We start from the raw sequence: 22,367 nt of genomic DNA on the forward strand, positions 1-22,367 counted from the left end.
GCACTTAATAAGCGCTCAGTAAATGTCCTAGTGAATTAAAGTATGGGCCTAGGAGTCAGAAGGACTTGGGTTCTATTCCCAGCTCCACCACTTGTCTGCTGTGTCATTTTGAGTAAGTCACGTAACTTCTCTGTGCCTCAGTTACCTCGTCTGTAAAAAGGGAGTTAAGACTGTGAGCCCCATATGAAACAGGGACTGTGTCCAACCTGATTTGCTTGTATCCACCCCAGTGTTCAGTACAGTGCCTGGCACAAAGAAAACCCTTTAACAAATACCACTGATTGATTGGTTTCTATCTCAGTACTTTTCATAGTGCTCAGCACTGTAGTAGTGACTTAAAAAAAAACAGAATTATGAAAGTCTTTTTGGAATAATAATGAATTTATACTTGGCATTCTTAAATGCTTTTCTTCAAAGGTAGGTCTGCACCTCACATCACGAAATTCTCATCTAATTTGTGCTTTTCAGCCATTTCTTCTCCATGTGCCTTCATTATGAGTTGTAGATAGAAAGTTATTAGGGAATTACCGGATATTTTCCCACAACATACATCTGCTGGATCTAGGTGTGGGGTAGGAAGCAACACTTTTGTGGCTGTCCTCAGCCTTTGGCCAAGGTGTGACTCCGATAATAAATCAAAGCTATTTTTTGGGGTGCTTACTGTGTGCGGAGCACTGTAGTGGGAGCTTGGGAGAGTACAATAGCCTGAGTTTTCTAAATTATGATATTCTTCCAGAAATATAACTCTTGAGTAGTAAGAGAGCTCACTGTGCCTTTTAGAGGATTTCTGATGTAGGTGATCAGCCTATATACTGAGAAGCAGCTATATACTGAGAAGCAGTGTGGCTCAGTGCAAAGAACACAGGCTTTGGAGTCAGAGGTCATGGGTTCAAACCCCGGCTCCGCCAATTGTCAGCCAAGTGACTTTGGGCAAGTCACATAACTTCTCTGTGCCTCAGTTACCTCATCTGTAAAATGGGGATTAAGACTGTGAGCCCCCCTTGGGACAACCTGATCATCTTGTAACCTCCCCAGCGCTTAGAACAGTGCTTTGCACATAGTAAGCACTTAATAAATGCCATCATAAATATACTTCACCTAAATCAGAGTAATTTTACAAATGAATCAAGTCAAGGCCAAAGTCAGCTGGATGAAGAAGTAGGACTCTAAATAAGGAGTGGTGACTCTTAAGAAACCCTAGACATGCTTCTAGTTTAACTTTTTTTCAGTGTAAAATAGTCCCAGTTTTCATTGGAACACTAATAATTGCCATTTTAACCCTGCATTGCAAAGTTTTGCTGCATTTGGTATAGTTAACTTTATACTCTTTATTGTTTTCATAGTAACCAGTCTTTTGTGCTTCAGTCATACTTCTCTTGTAAAACATGAATTCATTTTGTCTAAAAGTACAGCTTTTACTTGGAATAAAAAACCCAACTGTGAAATCTCTAATTATATCTTTTAGGTGTCTGGGCCTCAAAGCCAATTTTAAAAGGCAAAAAGTTTGGACCATTTGTAGGTGACAAGAAAAAAAGATCCCAAGTTAAGAACAATGTATACATGTGGGAGGTAAGAAACTATTCAAGAAAATGTGGAGCATTTTGCATATCCCCCTCCACGCCCCCAGAATATGTAACTTTTCCATAGGTCTTTTTTTTTTTAATTTCCATGAGCCCTATATTTAGAACTTGTTTCTAATAAGGGAATATGTGATAAAATGAGAATCCTTAGAGCTCTAAACTATAGATTGTAGAGTTGTTTGGCATAATGAAGATGCAATTCAACCTCTTTCACAGCGTCAGGTACTAGTTTTGTTCCTCAGTAGAACGTGCTATTAAATTTTGGAGAAAGTCATTGACCTTTTGTGAAATCATCTATCACTTTACAGGCTTCTATATATTTGTCAGGAAAAATACTCTGTAGATGACAGTAAATAAGGTATGGTTTGGCATTTATCCAACTAATGATGGCATGATGCTCTTTAGCTTGAAAGAAAAACCTACTTTTCCTTCACTCAGCAATATAAAAATTTAAGGCTGAAAGTTACCATTGTAAATGAACATTGTTTTAAATGTGCTCAAACTTTACTTTAGAAATGATATTTCTGAACAGAAGGTTGATGGATTTTCAGAAGCAATCCTAGTCCTAGCTTACCAACCATCTTCATGCTACCATGTGTCCCTTTGGATATTATGTAACAATTTCAACAGAATTCTCTGGTGATCGAAAATGAAAGTTTGAAAGTGAATGAAAAAAGTCACCAGATGAGTGAACTTAAAAAGCTGTAAAGCTCCTATGTATCTAAAAAGGATTTACTGGAAAAGAGGAAAATAATTATCTCGAGGAATGATTTAGCCTTTTCACTGATGACAGTCATTCTCCTCCTCAGTGGTATTCATTGATGGCTTATTGACTACACAGTATATATTTAGTTATCCTTCATACTCAGAGAACGAACATCATGGTATTGTATTAAGCTTTTAGGAGAGTACATCCAAAGCAAGATACACAGTCACTGCCCTCTAGAAGTGTACTACCCATTGGGGTAGAAAGACAAACTACCACTGCTAGAAAAAGAACACCTTCAGGAGTGTCATCCTCAGACTTGAAATGTGAACTTTATTTCAAAGAATTGCCTCTAAAAGGTGTGTGTATCTTTAACCAATCCTTACAGTAGCAGACACACACACACATGCATGCACACACACACACATATTATATCAAAAGAGAGGTTATACGTCATAGACACATTTATGGGCAAACATTTTCAAAGAATATTGGCTCTCCAGCATGTTTTTGCCACAGACTCCCCTGCGCCTGATTAAATTTCAACTTTTGTGCTTGTTTCCTTAGTTGTCATCCCCGTAGTTTATGATTCTTGACTCTTATTTTATATATCTCGACCTTTTTTCTTTCTCTATCTTCAGTTGCATCCAAGTCCTTGATTTCCTATTCACCAGGTACGTGGACTTTTAGAAGCCCCTGCTAGCCTTGAAAATCCCCACAAGAAATACACTGGATCAGAAATCTGCTTTGAGAATCACTGTTCTGCTAGCTTCTTTCTTAAACGATGAATTTTAAGATAAAGTAATATTTAGAATAAGTAGATGACTTTAAGACCATCACAGTGAAGGAAATGAATTACACAAAATGTGACACTGAAACCACGAAAGGCAGTGTTCTACTAAGAAAACTGCAAGTAACATCTTAACCTCACCTAAATAGATAGGCCCCAAAGTTGAACCCAAGCATGAATTGAATCTACAATAGCAAATTTCCCCAGGGAAAATACCTAATAACCTCCAGCCATGTGAGAGCTAAACCTTTCAAGGATGATACTCAATAAGCTAGTGAGTGTATCTTTATAGAGCAACGTGATACTGCTGTACAATATTTCACAAACTCATCTAATGCTTGTACCATTAGTCAAAGTAAGCCATTCTGTAAGCAGCTCTTGGTACACATTATTCAGAAACTGCAAAGTCAGTCTTAGATTTTGAAGCATGAGATTGACCTATTTCAATACATATTTAGATCTTGCATCATTATCATCAAAGGCCATTGAGTTGTTTCTGATATATAGCAACTTTATGAACTTTATCCATAGAGTTTTCTTGGTTAAAATAAAAATAAGGAAGTGATTTACCATTGCCTTCTTCTGCACATTAAAAACTTAAGTCTCTGCCATTGTCTTTGATCAATATATTGATCATTTGATCATCCATCTTTCACTCTTCACCAGGCTGCTGCTGCCCAGCACAGGTGAATCAACTTTGATGCTTTGGCTTAGACCTTTCCAATATGAGTAACCCTGGTGAGAGAATGTCTCTCAGTGGCTTAGCTCTAAGCTTCATTGGTGTAAACAAACTCTCCTGTCACAATAAGGCGTTGATTTCTGGATTATGGGCCTCTGTCCCTGTGAAAAGCCAGTCTATGTGCCCATATAATTCTGCCTTTTCACTCTAAATTACAATATGACTTAATGGATAAGAATATATGGTGCATGGCAGTTTAGAAAAGATAATGGATCATCAGACTGCTTAAATCTAATCGGTCAGGTTAACATTTTAAGTAGTCACTTTCTGTCTGGGTAGGTAAAAATAATGATGTTTTTGAGGCTTCTTGTGTGTTTCAAATAGTATTCCCCATTCCCTCATAATGCGTGTTTTCATTACATGGTTTGGATAGAAAGCCACTTGTAAATTTTCTTCAACGTGTTGCGCTCTGGGTAGAATGTGATATAAAGTCAGGAGAAAAAGTTAGGCACTTCTGCATGTGGTCTATCAAGGCATGTGTAATTGAGTGTGAGTTTTCAGTAATGCAAAGTTCATTAAGAAGATATCCCCCCATTTCATAGGAGACCTGACTGCATTTGATTTTCAAATTTGTATGAAGTTGGTTGGAAAATATATTTAGAACAGCAGTTTCTTTACATTTGTAATACATCTGTGATGTTGTAAAGTTATGATGGTCACTGCACTGATATATATCAATGCTGGAAAATAGTTGTTGATTCAAGGGGCTAGGACAAAGAAAAATGTTAAACCTAGAAAATTTTGATTTTGTACTCACATTGACTCTAACAGCCCAACTGATTCTACTTATTAAATGATTATATTGACCACTTGAGCAAAAATGCCATAGCAGCAAGTAGTTCTAGAGATCAGGGGACTGTTAACAATACCAGTGAACAATAGGCGTGGTTAATCTCTAGGGCCAAATATCAAATGAAAACATTGCAAAAGGCCATGTAAGCTATGTAATTTGAGATAAAGTCAAGAATTTGGAAATAACTAAACATGTCTTTTTCTGTTGACAGTAAGCTGCAGTAAAATAGAATAAACAAATGTAATCCAGAAAAATTGTGCACCATATGTTCTTTTTTAGAGTGGCTTCTTTCATGAACAAAGACTCAATGGTATAACTACCATATAAATTAATCAGCCATTGCTTTCCTTGTCTTGGGTCAGATAAAAGCAGACAGGCAGTCACTTAGGTTCTGGGAAGGGAAGCAAGATTCATTGTTTGAATTTTATGATCTTAAATATATGTAATGTGTATAGTATAACTATATTAAGAAATCCAAATGTAAAAGAACTTCACACAAATAGACTTAGAGTTAAGTCTTTTCCCCTTGATTTTTTTTTAAATAAAAGATATCCTGTAAGAAGCATCTAAAAAGGCTGTTTTATACATCAGTTTTAATAAACCAGTGATTTCCTTAAATTATGGAAGATGTTTAAAGTTTGGTGAGGAATAAGATTCATCCACAGCTATTAGAATGTTATTTAATCTAGTTTGAAGAAAAAGTTTCACAATTGATAATGCAGTTTCAGGCATTCATTTTTGCAAAATAGTAGAAGAAATGTTGACATTTTCTGATTTTTAAAATAGAAAAGGGTGTGTTTTCCATTCAGGAGGATAGCAGTTATTAAAGTCTACGTTTCATTCTAAGCTCAATTTAAGACTCTGAGCAACAATGAAATGGTATTATAAAACTTTTGCTCCAGAATCAAAGGCAAAATGCCTAAGCGAGATATTAGACTCTGTGACTTTATGCATCTCAGATAGGCAGGTTAATAGGCCAGTCAAGTAAAATGATAAAAAAATCCTTTATTTTCTAACAATTCACCATTAATTTTAAATGGATTAATTTATGCAATGATGAAATTTCATTTAAGAAACAGAAGATTTCAGATTCCCAACTATAATATTGTTTAACAAAATAGTTCCCCTGGGGACAAAATGTTTTGGTATATTATACTTGTCTGGTGTCTTATACTTCCTGGAAAGTAATAGTAATAATAATTATAATAATTATGGTATTTGTTAGGCATTATACTAAGCGCTGGGGTGGATATCAGCAAATTGGGTTGGACACAGTCCCTGTCCCATGTGGGGCTCACAGTCTCGATCCCCATTTTACAGATGAGGTAACTGAGGCACAGAGAAGTGAAGTAATTCGCCCAAGGTCACAGAGCAGATGAGTGGCGGAGCCTAGATTAGAACCCATGACCTTCTGATTCCCAATCCCGTGCTCTATCCACTATGCCATGCTTCTTCTCAATGTTTTGCGTTATTCTTTGATATGATAAACAGTTATCAATCAATCAATTCTATTTATTGAGCACTTTGTGTAGAACACTGCACTAAGTGCTTGGGCAGGTGCAGTATGACAGAGTTGGTAGATATGTTCCCTGTCCAAAATGAGCTCACACCTAGAGGGGGAGACAGACATTAATGTAAATAAATAAATTATGGATTGGTACATAAGTGCTGTGGGGCTGAGGGAGGAGTGAATAAGGGGAGCAAATCCAAGTACAAAGGTGGCGCAGAAGGGAGTGTGAGAAGAGGAAATGATGGCTTAGTCAGGGAAGGCCTCTTGAAATAGATGTGCCTTCAGTAAGGCTTTGAAGGTGGGGAGAATGATTGTCGGTTACATAGGGGGAGGGCGTTCCAGGCCAGAGGCAGGATGTGGGCAAGAGGTCGGCATTGAGAATAGACGAGATGGAGGGACAGTGAGTAGGTTGGAATTAGAGGAAAGAAGTATGCACATTGGGCTCCAGTAGGAAATCAGGGGGATAAGACAGGAGGGGGCAAAGTGATTAAATACTTTAAAGCTGGTAGTAAGGGGTTTCTGTTTGATGCGAAGGTGGGTGGGCAACCACTGGAGGTTCTTGAGGAGTGGGGAATTGTGGACTGAATGTTTCTGTAGAAAAATGATCCGGTCAGCAGAGTGAAGTATGGACTGGAGTGGGGAGAGTCAGGAGGCAAGGAAGTCATCAAGGAGGCTGATACAGTAATGACGATGGGTTAGGATAAGTGCTTGTTTGATAAGTTATGTTGTATCCCCCCAGCGCTTAGAACAGTGCTTTGCACATAGTAAGCGCTTAACAAATACCAACATTATTATTATTATTATTATCCTCTATATTCATTCATTCATTCATTCAGTCGTATTTATTGAGTGCTTACTGTGTGCAGAGCACTGTACTAAGCGCTTGGCTATATAATCATGTAGATGAAGTAGCTTAAGAGCAATGTGTTTGATCCAGTAATTCAGTGTTTGGGAAGCATTCTTTTGTTGTGTGGGTTTCAGGTTCAATTTGAAAAAATTAAATGGCATATAGTTATAAAAACATTTCATAAGGGATAATGGACAAAATGCTTATATAGGACCATTCCAGAAAGTCCACCAATGCATCCTTTGGAGATGCATTGGGGAAAAAAATCTGCCTCCCCTACATTCATTTTGCACATAGTCCTCCAAGTGACTGACAGAGTAATTACCACACTTCAACCAATCACTAATCAATAGTGTTCATTGAGGGCCTTCTAGGTGCAGAGCTCTGAACTAAGTATGTGGGAGATTACAATCTAGTGAGGGAGATGGACCCTAAAATAAACGACAGTTCCAGGGTATAATAGAGTAAAAAGATATGTACATAAGTGTTATGGGGGATTGTGAGTACTTAACTGCTTTGGTGTTGTGGAAGAACTGAAGTGGCACTTGGGATAACCATATTATTAATATTATATTTAAGAACTACGTGCTGGGGTAGGTACAAGATAACCAGGTTAAATCTCCATTTTACAGATGAGGAATCTGAGGTAAAGAGAAGTTAAGCGACTAGCCCAAGGTCACACAGCCGACGACTGGCGGAGTCTAGATTAGAACCCAGGTCATCTGAATCCCAGGCCTGTGCTCTTTCCAGTAGGTCACACTGCTTCTCTAACCTTCTTTTAGGGGAGTTGTCATCAAAGGCGTGGAGCTATATATAGCCTCTACGCAACCAGCAGAATCACCCCCTGGCCCTACCCTCAGGTGCTGTGTACTGACATTTCTCCTCAGAGATTCGTACCTAGGCCTGAATATTATCCATAATAGTGTTCAGAAGGGGGCAGTTATTTGGATAGGAAGTCCATTTAAGTCCATGGAGTGGGTTATTGAGGACTGGATATATAAAATACTAAGTCTTCACAGTACCTGTTTAAACCACGTCATTAGCAATTCTATTAAGAACCCCTCATATTATTTCTGTGTGGATTTATACTATTCACAAGCCTGCTGATAGACTTGATATAGGTTTACCATAAAATTAGCTTGGCTGTCGATTCAAAGAGATAATTTATGCAAGAAAAATACTTTTTATTCACTTGTGCAATGATTTTTCATCTTGTTACTGTTTGACATGGTGGAGATTGACGGGGTAGAATGAATTGACAGCTCAGATGTGGTCCCCTGGGCCATATGGTGTCTATTAATTAGCGGTTCCATGCTGTGTAAGGGATAGGGAAAGCATTCTTCTCTTTCCCCTGGAAAAAACCTACAAATATTGATGGGTTTATGTCAGTCTGTTTTTTGGTATTCAGCCTGGAGAATGACTCAGCAGTGTTATTGAGTGTCCAGTGTATACAAGACCCTGTACTAGAAGCTGAGGGAATTACAGATCAGATGTGGCCCCTGCCTTCAGAGAACTTACAGTCTAGCGAGCAGAAGAGAAGCAGAGAAGGAGAAAAGAGAAGCAGAAGAGAAGCAGCTTGTCTCAGTGGAAGGAGCACGGGCTTTGGAATCAGAGGTCATGGGTTCAAATTCTGACTGCCAATTGTCAGCTGTGTGACTTTGGGCAAGTCACTTCACTTCCCTGTGCCTTAGTTACCTCATCTGTAAAATGGGGATGAAGACTGTGAGTCCCACGTGGGACAACCTGATCACCTTGTAACTGCCCCAGCGCTTAGAACAGTGCTTTGCACATAGTAAGCGCTTAATAAATGCCATCATTGTTATTATTATTATTAAGAGGAAAGATGCAGGTAGACTTCATTTCACTGGAGGGTCAGTCCCGTTTTGCAGAAACTGATTTTTTGAAGAGAGGGAACACCATTTAAATTTATCTCAGGAACAGCTGGTAGGGAGCTTGTCCTGTCAGGCAAGGAGACGCTCCTTGTTGAGCCCATCTGCCCAATCTAGAGGTCTTTCAAGAGTTCTGAGTGCAGTTTTTTTGGCTTTGCCCTTGGATAGCCACTGTCAACCAGAGCAGATAGCGGGGAAAATCATGAAAGCCACCATGGAGACTACTTTCTGAAGAAAGGGATCTTCTGGAGAAAAGATAGTCCAGAAAATTGGGATGTAACTCTATATAGTAGAAGAGATACAACACACATGAAAGAAACATACTCCTAAGTAACAATATAAAAATGACAGAAGCATATAAACATTTTACAGAAATGAAATGTGCTGAGTGATTGGTGTTAAGTGGAGTCCAAAGAGACTAATCTTATCATACTTCGCATTGGATAAAAGAGTTCAGTTATAATAGAAGTCTATTCATAATTTTGTTCTGAAGAATGTTACTCTATGTAATTGATAAGGCTGATCAAATTAAGTATCCTGACCAGTGCATCAGTCTCCTTGCTCAACTCTCTGTCTTCAGTGTCTCCTTTCTGGAGTCCAGCTTTCACTCTGATGCCCGGATCATTTTTTGAAAAGCTGTTTTTTTGTTGTTCTTTAGTTTCGTTTTACTAGTGGTATTTGTTTAGTGCTTACAGTGTGCCAGGCACTGTACTAAGTGCTGGGGCAGATACAAGCTAATCAGATTGGGCACAGTTCATGTCTCACATGGGGTTCACAGTTTTCACCCCCATTTTACAGAGGAGGTAACTGAGAAACAGAGAAGGGAAGTGACTAGCCCAAGGTCACACAGCAGATATATGGCAGAGTCTGGATTAGAACCCAGATCCTTCTGACTCCCAGGTCCATGCTCTATCCACTAGGCCACGCTGCTTCTCTGTTCTACAAACATTTATCCATTCAATCAATCAAGCAATCGTATTTATTGAGTGCTTACTGTGTGCAGAGCACTGTACTAAGCGCTTGGGAAGTACAAGTCGGCAACACATAGAGACAGTCCCTACCCAACAGCGGGCTCATAGTCTAGAAGGGGGAGACAGAGAACAAAACCAAACATACTGACAAAATAAAATAAATAGAATAGATATGTACAAGTAAGATAAATAGAGTAATAAATATGTACAAATAGTAATAAATATGTACAAACATTTATCCATTCAAGCAATCGTATTTATTGAGCACTTACTGTGTGCAGAGCACTGTACTAAGCGCTTGGGAAGTACAAGTCGGCAACACATAGAGACAGTCCCTACCCAACAGCGGGCTCATAGTCTAGAAGGGGGAGACAAAGAACAAAACCAGACATACTAACAAAATAAATAGAATAGATATGTACAAGTAAGATAAATAGAGTAATAAATATGTACAAACAGTAATAAATATGTGCAAACATTTATCCATTCAATCAATCAATCAATCAATCGTATTTATTGAGCGCTTACTGTGTGCAGAGCACTGTACTAAGCGCTTGGGAAGTACAAGTTGGCAACATATAACATTCCTCAGAAAACCTCTAATGGTGGCCCATTCCTTCTCACCCCAAGCTGAACCTTGTGACCCTTGGCTTTATAACATGCAGTCAGCTCTCTTCACCCCCAACCCCCATACCACCACAAACCCATTCGTATCCATTCTCTTCTCCCACCACAGTCCAACTTGGTTCCTCCCAAGTCAGCATACTTGTTGAGACTAATTCTCATCTTTCCTGCCATTGGCCTTTTGCCCACATCTGGAGCTCCCTCTTTCTTACACCTGGCATTGTTCCCCACCTTCAAAGACTTTCTGAAATCACATCTCTTCCGTAGAGCCTTCCTTGAGGGAAGGAATCATATCTTTGGCCTAGTGGAAAGAGCACGGGCCTGAGAGTCTGCTGACCTGGGTTCTGATTGTGGCTCCACCACTTACAAGCTGGGTAACCTTGGGTAAGTCACTTCACCTTTTGTGCCTCAGTTTCCTCATCTGTGCAGTGGGGATTAATACTTTGAGTACCACATGGGGCAGGAACTGGGTCCAACCCGATTATCTCGTATCTACCCTAGCACTTAGTACAGTACCTGCATATAATAAGCCCTTAACAAATGCCACAGTTATTATTTTATTTATAGTTACATTATTTAAATCCTAATGTGCTGTCCCAAGCTCTGGTCACAGTAGATGTTCAATAAATAATATTGATCGGGTAAGTTTTTCATTCATTTGTAAATGGGATCATTGGGTAGATATTTTAACTTTTTTGAAAGTAAAAAAAAATGAAATACTTTTTGGCACATAAATATCATGTTTGATCTATGTTTTCAATGAATTAAAAGGGCTAGCAAACTTACGCCTCCAAGTTCTTGTCATTGAAAATATTTCCTCAGTGAGGCCAGTATATGTTGCTGTCTTAAGAAGCAACCTGGGGCTTGTGTTTTTTTATTTTTTATTTTTTTGAAAGAGGCCATTTTGAGCAGGCTGACTTGTGTATTCGGTAGTTTCATTATTATCATCTCGTGTGAACTTGTCACCATGTTAGGCTCCTGTTTTCAGAGGGTGTCCTGTTTTTGGAACAGAGCCATGGATTGGGGTGTGTAATAAGAATGGGAATCAGGTTGCCAAAGAAGAGTATGTCTTTGTATTCCTTCAAGTAGGATATTAACCTAAGGGCTAATAATTGCTTAAATGTCAACATTTTTTTTTATGCATCTCATGGTAACCAAACCATGCAGCTAATGTGTTTCTTTCAGAAGGGTTAGGCTTTGCTTCCTCCTCTGATGAGCCTGGTTCTTTGAAAGGATGTTTCGACCTGGAAGCCAGAGTTCATGTCATTCAGAGCTCCAGGAACTGGTTATGTTCTAAAATGGGGTGGGAAGGTGAAAGGGGTACTGACACAAGCAGTACCTATTTGTCTTATTCCCCCACTGGGCACAGGCACCTTTGTTCCATCAGTGTTGTACCCTAGATTTTTCTCCACTAATCTGGGTAGTGACTTGCAAAAAAACACTTCTATAAAGACTCGTGCACAGCTGGAGTCCCTATTCATTCATTCTTTCAATCGTATTAATTGAGTGCATACTGTGTGTAGAGCACTGTACTAAGCACTTGGGAAGTACAAATTGGCAACATATAGAGACGGTTTCTACCCAACAACGGGCTCACAGTCTAGAAGGGGGAGACAGACAACAAAACAAAACATGTGGTCAGGTGTCAAGTCATCAGAATAAATAGAAGTAAAGCTAGATGCACATCACTGAGGAAATAAATAGAATAGTAAATATGTACTATTCCTTAAATAAATGTACTATTATTCCCTAAATAAATATTCCCTAAATAAATATGTAATAGGGAATATGTAAATATTCCACATATTCCCTAAGTAAATATGTACTATTCCCTAAATAAATGGAATAGTAAATATGTACTATTCCCTAAAACCATTGTTTCACCTTTAAAGGTATATACCCTCTTCACACCAAACTGAAGGCACCAGCCTATTTCTAGCATTACTGTGGAATGAGCTGGGAGCCATTTGACTGCATTCATGTATTAGTGGATGTTTATGTCCACACCTCATTGGAAATATAGACAATACCACTGTCCCCCTTGCCTCACAAACCTGTAACCTTGGCGCTCTCCTAAACTCATCTCTTTAATACAACCCACAGAGCCCATTGTTGGGTAGGGATTGTCTCTATCTGTTGCTGAATTGTTCTTTCCAAGCACGTAGTGTACAATGCTCTACACACAGTAAGCGCTCAATAAATATGATTGGATGAATAAATTTAATCTGTCACCAAATCCTTTCGGTTCTACCTTCACAGCACTGCTAAAATCCATCCTTTCCCCTCCAGCCAAACTGCTGCTATGCTGATCCAAGTATTTATCTGATCCGGCCTTGACTACTGCGTCTGTCTCCTAGCTGACCTTCCTGCCTCCTGTCTCTCCCCACTCCAGCCCACACTTCACTCTGCTGCCCGATCATTTCTTAAAAAAAGTTCAGACCACATCTCCCCAATGCTCAAGTGGGATTGCCCGTCCACCTCCATGTCAAACAGAAACTCCTTATCATAGTCTTTAAAATATTCAGTTTGTCTCCTCCTGTTTTACCTCTACAATCTTGTACTACAGCCCAGCCTGCACACTTTACTCCACTACCGCCAAATTGCTCTCTGTGCCCCTATTTCATCTGTCTCACAGTGGACCCCTTTCCCACATCTTCCCTCTGTCCTGGAATTCCTCCCTTTCCAAATACATGGGATCACCACTTTCCCCTCCCTCAAAATGTTATTAAGGTCACTTCTCTTCCAAGAGGTCTTCCCTAATTAAGCCCTCTTTTCTCCTACACCCTCTCCCTTCTGTGTCACCTATGTGCTTTGATCTGTACCCTTGGAGCATTTGGTATTCACCCCTATCTCAGCCACACAGTATGTGTACACATCTCTCATTTATATTAATAATAATAATGGCATTTGTTAAGTGCTTACTATGTGCAAAGCACTGTTCTAAGCTCTGGAGAGGATACAAGGTTATCAGCTTGTCCCATGTGGGGCTCACAGTCTTCATCGCCATTTTACAGATGAGATAACTGAGGCACAGAGGAGTTAAGTGACTTGCCCAAAGTCACACAGCTGACAAGTGGCGGAGCTGGGATTAGAACCCATGACCTCTGACTCCCAAGCCTGGGCTCTTTCCATTGAGCCACTCTGCTTCTCTAATACTAATGTCTGTCTTTCCATCTAGGCTGTTTATTGTGGGCAGGGAACATTTCTACCATATGACATTTCTGTCATATTGAATTCATTCAGGTGTGTTTATTGAGCACTTACTGTGGGCACAGCACTGTACTAAGCACTTGGGAAAGTATAGTACAGCAGTAAAGAGAGACAGTCCCCGCCCACAATGAGCTCACAGTCTCCCAAGTGCTTAATATAGGGCTCTGCGTACAGTCAGTGCTCAAGAAATGTCACTGATCGCTTAATCGAACAGTGGTATATGTTACCATTGATACCGTTTCTTGGGCTTTAAATAGGTGCATTCAGTTCTTCTATTACACATTTTCAGTATCTGTTTTGTAAGGTATGCAATTAGGTAATTAGGAAACATTCGTCCCAATAGCATGAGCCTGCTTCAGTCAGTATTATCAGAGAACCTGCTTGCTCACATGCACACTTGTGCATATGTGTGACATCAAAGATGTGTATTGCTGTATGAGTCCTCCTTAACATGCAGTTCTACAAGAACTCAACTCCCGCATTATAGGAAAGCTATGTACTATTTGAGATGTTTGACTGTCTATCATATCTCATTTGAAGCAGCATGGCTCAGTGGAAAGATCATGGGCTTGGGAGTCAGAGGTCATGGGTTCTAACCCCGGCTCCGCTGCTTGACAGCTGTGTGACTTTGGGCAAGTCATTTAACTTCTCTGTGCCTCAGTTCCCTCACCTGTAAAATGGGGATTAAAGCTGTGGGACAACCTGATTACCTTGCATCCCCCTCAGTGCTTAGAACAGTGCTTGGCACATAGTAAGCGCTAAACAAATACTATTATTATTACTATTTAGTCTCCCTGCATCCCAGCTTAAAAAAAAAAAACCGAGTTGACTAGCTCTCAACCTATTATTGCCATTTTCCCGAAAGGGGAATCAAAAATAGCAAAGCTGGCGGGGGAAGAGTGAGTGAGTGAGTGTGTGTGTGTGTGTGTGAGAGAGAGAGAGAGAGAGAGTGTGTGTGTGCGCGCATGCGCTCTCTCTCTCTCTCTCTTTCTTTCTTTCTCTCTCTCTCTCTCTCTCTCTCTCTCTCTCTCTCTCTCTCTCTCTCTCTCTCTCTCTCTCCTGTAAAGACTCACACTCCTTGGTCTGTTATTGAGTTGCAATTGAGATTTTGTTCATCTCCTTTCAGTCGATCAGTTTGGACAGTACGAACAAGTGATGCTGATGATTTTTCACACCCCTGCAAAACAGGGCTGACACTTTCATTAATCTTACCTTTGCATTGTTAGCTTTAAAGGGCACTAAAATGATTTTAAAAACCCAGAAAACAAACTTTCCCTCTTAACCAGTAAGCCCCTTAGGGAACAGGAACTTTGCTTCATGAGATTAGTTTGCAACTCGCCCTGGGCTTTTGCACAGTTCTTGGAAACTTTAAAATCTCAATAGTCAATAAATCAGTGGTATTTGATTATTGAGCGCTTACAGTGTGCTTGGGAGAGTAGAACACAACAGAGTTTATTTAAAAATGCAAACAGATATTTAACAATATTATAACTAATACCTGAAAATACTCATTGATACTAATGTTCTAAAAGATTTGTTTCTGTTCCTAAAATCTGCAAAAGTGTATAATATCCAGAAAATAAATCAGACTTAGAAATCAGTAAATATTCGTTATTTTAAGATCAGCAGTACCTTTGTGATAAAAGTGGACAGGACCTCAAAAGATTTCCTAGGCCAGCCAGTCGCATCTGAATTGTACTTTCCAAGCACTTAGTACTGTGCTCTGCACACAGTAAGCGCACAATAAGTATGACTGAATGAATGAATCCAGGCCACTGAATAGGTAAACTGTCCACAGGATGGTTGATCTTTGTCTTTTCTTTACTGATGTTCTGCATATTATTGCTTGTTAGCCCATTTCCTTTTTGTGTTGTTCCCCAATCTGTTAATCAGTGGCAGTTATTGAGCACTTACTAAATGTCACAGAGTGTACTAAGCGATGGAGAGGGTATGACAGTAATAAGATGCTCATTACCTCTCCTTGTGGAGCTTAGGATCTATCAAGAGGGGAAAATGGACAAATGTTGTGTAAAGATTGTGAAAAACAGAGGGAAAATAAGTATAAAGCAGGAACTGCACCAGCATATCACACTAAAACAGTGGAGTGCATAATTGAATGTACAGATAAAACTGTGGCCTAGTGAGTAGAGCACAGGGCTGGGAGTCAGAAGGACCTGGTTCTAAACCCATCTTTGCCACTTGTCTTCTGTATGACCATAGGCACGTCACTTCTCTTCTCTGTGTTTGTAACCTCATCTGTAAAATGGGGATTAAGATGGCAAGTCCTGTGTGGGACATGGATTGTGTCCAACTTAATTAACTTGTATGTACCCCAGTACTTAGTACAGTGCCTGCAAATAGTAAGGGTTTAAACATGCCATTAAAATTGGACATGTGCATTAGTAACATTCTGTGTAGACTGAAGGCTCCTCATGGGCAGAGAACTTGTCTACCAATTCCATTATATCAATAAAGCGTTTTTATTGATGCACTTACTGTGTGTCAAGAACTGTACTAAGCTCTTAGGAGAGTACAACATAACAAGAGATGGTAGTCACGTTCCCTACCCACAATAGGCTTACTCTCCCAAGCGCTTAGCGTAGTGCATAGTACAAAGTAAGCGATCAATAAATATGATTTGATTTAAATATAAAAATGTATATGAAAATATACATATGTATACCAGTTCTGAGGCTAGCTGTTGGTCTGACTTGACTCTGATGTTTTGAATTAGTTGGGGAAGAGATCTATCAATGCTGTTTATTGAGCACTTACCGTTTGCAGAGCACTGTATTATGCACTTGGAAAATTACAATACAGCAGAGTTGGATTTCATTTATGACTCAGCTTCCAGATCACTGTGACTCCAACTTTTTTTTTCTTATATTTGGGCCCAGTCTGTCCCCATTCTCCATTTGTTTTTCTTTTTGTTGGGTTTTTTTCTTTCTCTGCAAACATCTAAGTTTGCATTTGCCCTTTGGATTTCATCCCATCTTTGAAAGGGCCCGAGAAGAAGAAGGAAGTAAAAAAAAAATCCAAGGAAACATCACAGATCTAAAAAAAATGTTTTATTCTTTCTGTGCTTGTGCCTTTTCTAAATGCCTTAAATAGTCTAAGTAGAGTCAGAGTCCTTTGAGAAGACTTGAGAGCTGTAAAAAAATGGAATTTGGAGTTTTCAGTTAGCTCCTGTGCAGATATTTATAATTCCATGAAAGCAGTGGTTAATCAGTGTCATTTTATTCCTTGCAGGTCTACTACCCAAACTTGGGATGGATGTGTGTTGATGCCACCGATCCAAACAAAGGGAACTGGCTGCGGTATGTGAATTGGGCTCGCTCAGGGACGGAGCAAAATCTGTTTCCACTGGAAATCAACAGGACCATTTACTATAAAACCTTGAAGGTAGCAGTGTTTGAGTTAATTCGCCTTATCTCCAAACTGTTTTTCATTGGTGTCACTGCTAGAGGTTTTATTCCTCTGTGTGCACGTACGCGTGTGTGTGTGTGTGTGTGTGTGTGTGTGAGAACCTGGGGAGGGGAGAGGGGTGGGTGGGGGTGGGTGGGTGTTTGTGTGATGTCTGTGAATAAACAGAGGCAGACCCAAAAACACCCTGCCTGCTGAAGACTTATTAAGCAACAATAAGAAAATATCAGTGGCTACTGGTGAATGAAAATACATCCTCAATCTTCAGAGTGAGTGCAGTCATACAAAAAGTTTCAGTTCAGCAAAGCAGTTTTGCTTTGTTTCAGAAAATGAACAAAGTGTATGGTGCCATTCTTTTCTTTCTTCCCAAATTCAACCTAAAAGAATGACTGATTTTTCCAGAAGAATAACAGTTACTTTGAAACTTTTTTTAAAATATGAAGCAACAAAATAGCCAAATAATGACCCTTGGTATCATGGTTTCATGTTAAAGTGTAGTGGTTTATCAGTTATAGTCCCGTAAATGTTTGTTCAATTCTTTAAATTTCCTTGCAAGTTGGCAGGATTGCAGGAAAGATGGATGACTCATTGGCTTGAGACAAATGTTTTTTTTCATCAAATAAGGGAATACATTGTGAGAGTTGAATTTTGACTTTAATCTGTACTGAAACTATTTCACATTTACATTGGTCCAAAGATAAGAATTATTATGAGTTGAGGAGAGGAGGCTATGTAACATCTACAAACTTGGAATGTCTTATTTCAGTGTCAAGCCAAGAATTATAGTGAAGCCTACAGTGGCTCTGAGCATGCATGTGTGAGTCAATGTTATTTATTGAGCGCTTCCTTTGTGCATTTGACTGTACTTAATGCTTGGGGGATGTCCAATACAACAGAGTTGATAGGAGCTATCCCTGCCCAAAAGGAATTTACAGTCTACAGGGGAGAGAAGTAGGATGGAGTGGGTATTTTTCTGAGGCCTGTGTTCTGGCCGGACCTCTAACCTGTGGACCCTGGTGGTCCGGGGCGGGCGGGGGTGGCCAGTGCTGGGTTGTGGTTTTCACACTGCACCCTTCCATGTCAGAGGCTCGGGGAGAAGGAGGATGGGGGCTGGAGGGGAGGTTGTCCCAGGGCATCCAATCAGAAAGTTAGGACGTTCGGCTGCCCCCCCCCCCCCCCCCCCCCCCAATTTGTTTTCCTCTCTGAGTCAGAGGAGGGCTGGAGGGTCTGGCCATCAGGTCATCCAGCTAGGGTAGACTTCTAGCTGTGTGTCCTTAGGAGTGGTGCTGGATGCATACCTGGGAAGAGGCTCAAGTCAAGAGGTAGAGACGTGAGGTTTTATAATAATAACAGTAATAGTAATAATGATAGTAATAATATTACTATATGCCAAGCACTGTTCTAAGCGCTGGGGTAGATCCAAAGTAATCAGATTGTCCCACGTGGGACTCACAGTCTTAATCCCCATTTTGCAGGTGAGGTAACTGAAGCACAGAGAAATTAAGTAGCTTGCCCAAGATCACACAGGAGACAAGTGGCGGAGCGTGGATTGGAACCCACATCCTCTGACTCACAAGCCCATGCTCTTTTCACTAAGCCATGCTGCTTTTCATGGTTAACTTCTCCATGTTAACGTCTCCATCCTACAAGATTCTTTGGGCTACAAAATAGCTCATGCAGGAAAAAGATAGTGGCCCCTTCAGAGAACTAGATCTGGATTTGGTCAATCAATCAATCAATCGTATTTATTGAGTGCTTACTGTGTTCAGAGCACTGTACTAAGCACTTGGGAAGTACAAGTTGGCAACATCTAGAGACGGTCCCTACCCAACAGTGGGCTCACAGTCTAGAAGGCGGAGACAGAGAACAAAACATATTAACAAAATAAAATAAATAGAATAGATATGTACAAGTAAAATAAATAGAGTAATAAATATGTACAAACATATATACATATATGCAGGTGCTGTGGGGAAGGGAAGGAGGTAAGGCGGGCGGGGGGGGTGGAGAGGGGGAGGAACTCTCTTTGAACTCTCGGGCCAAGGGGAGAGTTCTGATCTTCGATCATTCAAGCAATCAGTAATATTTTTTAAGCACTTATACTGGGTAGATCATTATGTTCAGTACAATAACAATAATTTTGGTATTAAGCATTTACTGTGTTAACAAGCACTATACTAAATGCTGGGGTTGATAACGATGATCAGGTCCCATGTGGGGCTCCCAGAATAAGTAGGAAGGAGAACAGGTATTAAAGCCCCATTTGGTAGATGAGGGAACTGAGTCACAGAGAAGTGAAATGACTTGCCCGGGGGTGGAGCCAGGATTAGAACCCAGGGCTTCTGACTCCCAGGCTCTACTCTTTCCACTAGGCCAAGAGTTAAACAGGATCCCTACCCTCAAGGAACTTGCTTTCTAGCATGGGAAATAGACACTAAATCAAATTACAGGCAGGAGAAAGCAAAGAGCATAAAGATATAGACATAAGCCCTGTATATATGTATATATGTTTGTACATATTTATTACTCTATTTATTTATTTTACTTGTACATATGTATTCTATTTTATTTTGTTAATATGTTTTGTTTTGTTCTCTGTCTCCCCCTTCTAGACTGTGAGCCCACTGTTGGGTAGGGACTGTCTCTATATGTTGCCAACTTGTACTTCCCAAGCGCTTAGTACAGTGCTCTGCACACAGTAAGCGCTCAATAAATACGATTGATTGATAAGCCCTATGGGGGCAGGGCAATTGGTGGGGATACACGGTAGGAAGATGAGAGATTAATCAGGGAAATTTCCTAGTGGAAACATGATTTCAGAAGGGCTTGGAAGACGGGGAGAACAGTGATCTGCCAAATGTGATGTGGGTGGGAGTTCCAGGCAGAAGGGTGGGTATGAGCAAGAGATCTGAGGGTCTGGGAGAGGTAAGAACAAGGGACTTGAAAGATTTATGGATTACTGTGACCGTGAGAAGAGCTGAGTACCAGGTTGGCCATCGATTTATAGGCTCCAAACTAAAGAATCTGTAGAATCAGGGCACTGAAAAGAGGCATCGCAACTACTAAGAGGACTAAATATCAAGCTCCCAGAAAGTAAAGAAACGAGCAAGGCACTTGATGATAATGTCTCGGCAGCCCTTTTGGAACACAGAATTTATTACAAACGGTGGCACTGACAGCGAATGAGGGCTTCTCGGAGACACTGCCTACCAAACAGAACTCAACAGGTTGAGGACAACATTGAAACTGGTTTGGGAAAATAAGCTAAATCAAAGAACTCCTTTAAAGGAAACTGGAGTTGCATTTACACTTCCCAGCTACTCATAATCACAACACAAGAGGCCTATGAGAACCTGCCACAGGACCCAGGGATCAAGCTAATAAGGACCAAGTGTGAGAAGTGGAGAGATGGCAGAGCTGAAGAGTTCCAGGGTTAAGCTGCCTGCCAGCAACAAGGACGTCTTTTCATCATTCTACCCATGTGTTTTGTTCCTGAACTCTGAAGTGTTTGGGTGGTAAGTTAGCAAGTCCTATGCAGTCAATCAGTCAATAAGTGGTATTCATCAAGCGAGCGCTTACTGTGTGCAGAGGACTGTACTGAGTGCTTGAGAAGGTATAATACAACAGAGTAAGTGGACACGTCCCCTGCCCACACTGAGCTTACAGTCTAGAGCAGGAGGTTAGACATTAATAGACATATATATCATTTATCATTTTTCCCAGGGGCAAAAACACTACAATGAACTCATGACTATGCCTTCCACCTTCGAGGAGGTAGCCTAGGAAATCTGCCAGAACATTGAACGGTGATTTTAGATGCAGTTTTCACACTATTCCATCCTATTAATGAGAAGCAGCGTGGCTCAGTGGAAAGAGCACCGGCTTTGGAGTCAGAGATCATGGGTTCACATTCCGGCTCTGCCACTTATCAGCTGTGTGACTTTGGGCAAGTCACTTAACTTCCCTGTGCCTCAGTTACCTCCTCTGTAAAATGGGGACTGTGAACCCTCCGTGGGACAATGTGATCACCTTGTAACCTCCCCAGCGCTTAGAACAGTGCTGTGCACATAGTAAGCGCTTAATAAATGTCATCATTATTATTATTATTATTGTTATTAATCCTCTCCAAACCCCTTGAGCAAGTTGCTTGCACCCACTCTCCTACAATTCTTTCCTTGACGCCCCTCCAGTTGGGGTTCTGCCCCCTTGACTCCATGGAAGCTGCCCTATCTAAGGTCACCAATGACCTTCTCTAAGAAGTCCAGTGGCCTCTTCTCCATCCTAATCCTTCCCGACCTCTCAGCTGCTTTCATCACTTTGGACATCCCTTTCGCCTTGAAACATAATCTGTCTTTGGCTTTACGGATGCTGTCCTCTCCAGGCTCTCCTCCTTTCTCTCTGGCCGTCCCTTTGTGGTGTTTTTTACATTTTTCAGGCTCCTCCTCTGCCTCCCATCCTTTAACCCACAAGGCTTAGTTCTGGCTCCCCTTAATTCCATTTACATCCTTCTTTTGGCTACACTACACTGAGCAAGCATATGTTTTGAAGTTTTGAAGTGGATTACCAGTATAATATTCTTTTTGTCACTTGTGTCTGCCTGAGTAAAATTTCATGTCTAGCGACAACCCAGAATTGGCAGGGAAAGTTTCTTGTTGGCAGAATGAACATTTCTGAGTCACTAGTCCCACCCTGAGAGTCCTGTCTTTATCATACCCATTTGATTGAGGAGCTTTTACCACCTTTTTTTTTTAATGGCATTTGTTAAGCCCTTACTATGTGCCAGGGATTGTACTAAATTCTGGGGTAGATGCAAGTTAATCAAGTTGGACATAGTCTGTGTCCCACATGAGGCTCACAGCCTTCACCCCCATTTTACAGATGAGGTAACTGAGGCATGGAGAAGGCAAGTGACTTGCCCAAGGTCACACAGACAAGTAGCAGAGCCAGGAATAGATCCCAGGTCCTTCTAATTTCCAGGCCCATGCTCTATCCACTAGGCCCCGCTGGCTTCTACTTGCTTTAAGAGAAGGTTGCTTTTAGAGAAGCAGCGTGGCTTAGTGGAAAGAGCACAGACTTGGGAGTCAGAGGTCATGGGTTCTAATCCCAAATCTGCCGCTTGTCAGCTGTGTGACTTTTGGCAAGTCACTTAACTTCTCTGTGCCTGTTACCTCATCTGTGAAATGGGGATTAAGACTGTGAGCTGCACGTGAGACAACCTGATTGCCTTGTGCCTACCCCAGTGCCATCATTATTCCCAAGCGCTTAGTACAGTGCTCTGCACACAG

The 22,367-nt window shown here is 40.6% G+C and overlaps 1 protein-coding gene across 5 annotated transcripts in view; it reads left to right on the forward strand.

Annotated features, from left to right (window-relative positions):
- PRDM2 (PR/SET domain 2) overlaps positions 1-22,367 on the forward strand; it is a 228,131-nt gene that overhangs the window by 52,575 nt on the left and 153,189 nt on the right. For 4 of the 5 annotated variants that reach the window (XM_038747237.1, XM_038747232.1, XM_038747234.1 and 1 more), the window contains 2 exons: positions 1,466-1,569; positions 16,909-17,061. In XM_038747237.1, the coding sequence (XP_038603165.1) occupies positions 1,561-1,569; positions 16,909-17,061 (162 nt within the window). In that variant the 5' untranslated portion in view covers positions 1,466-1,560. The remainder of the gene's footprint in view (positions 1-1,465; positions 1,570-16,908; positions 17,062-22,367) is intronic. The other variant, XM_038747236.1, reaches the window with a different exon arrangement.

This window comes from Tachyglossus aculeatus, chromosome 5, assembly GCF_015852505.1.
Source record: "Tachyglossus aculeatus isolate mTacAcu1 chromosome 5, mTacAcu1.pri, whole genome shotgun sequence".
Lineage (NCBI taxonomy): Eukaryota > Metazoa > Chordata > Mammalia > Monotremata > Tachyglossidae > Tachyglossus > Tachyglossus aculeatus.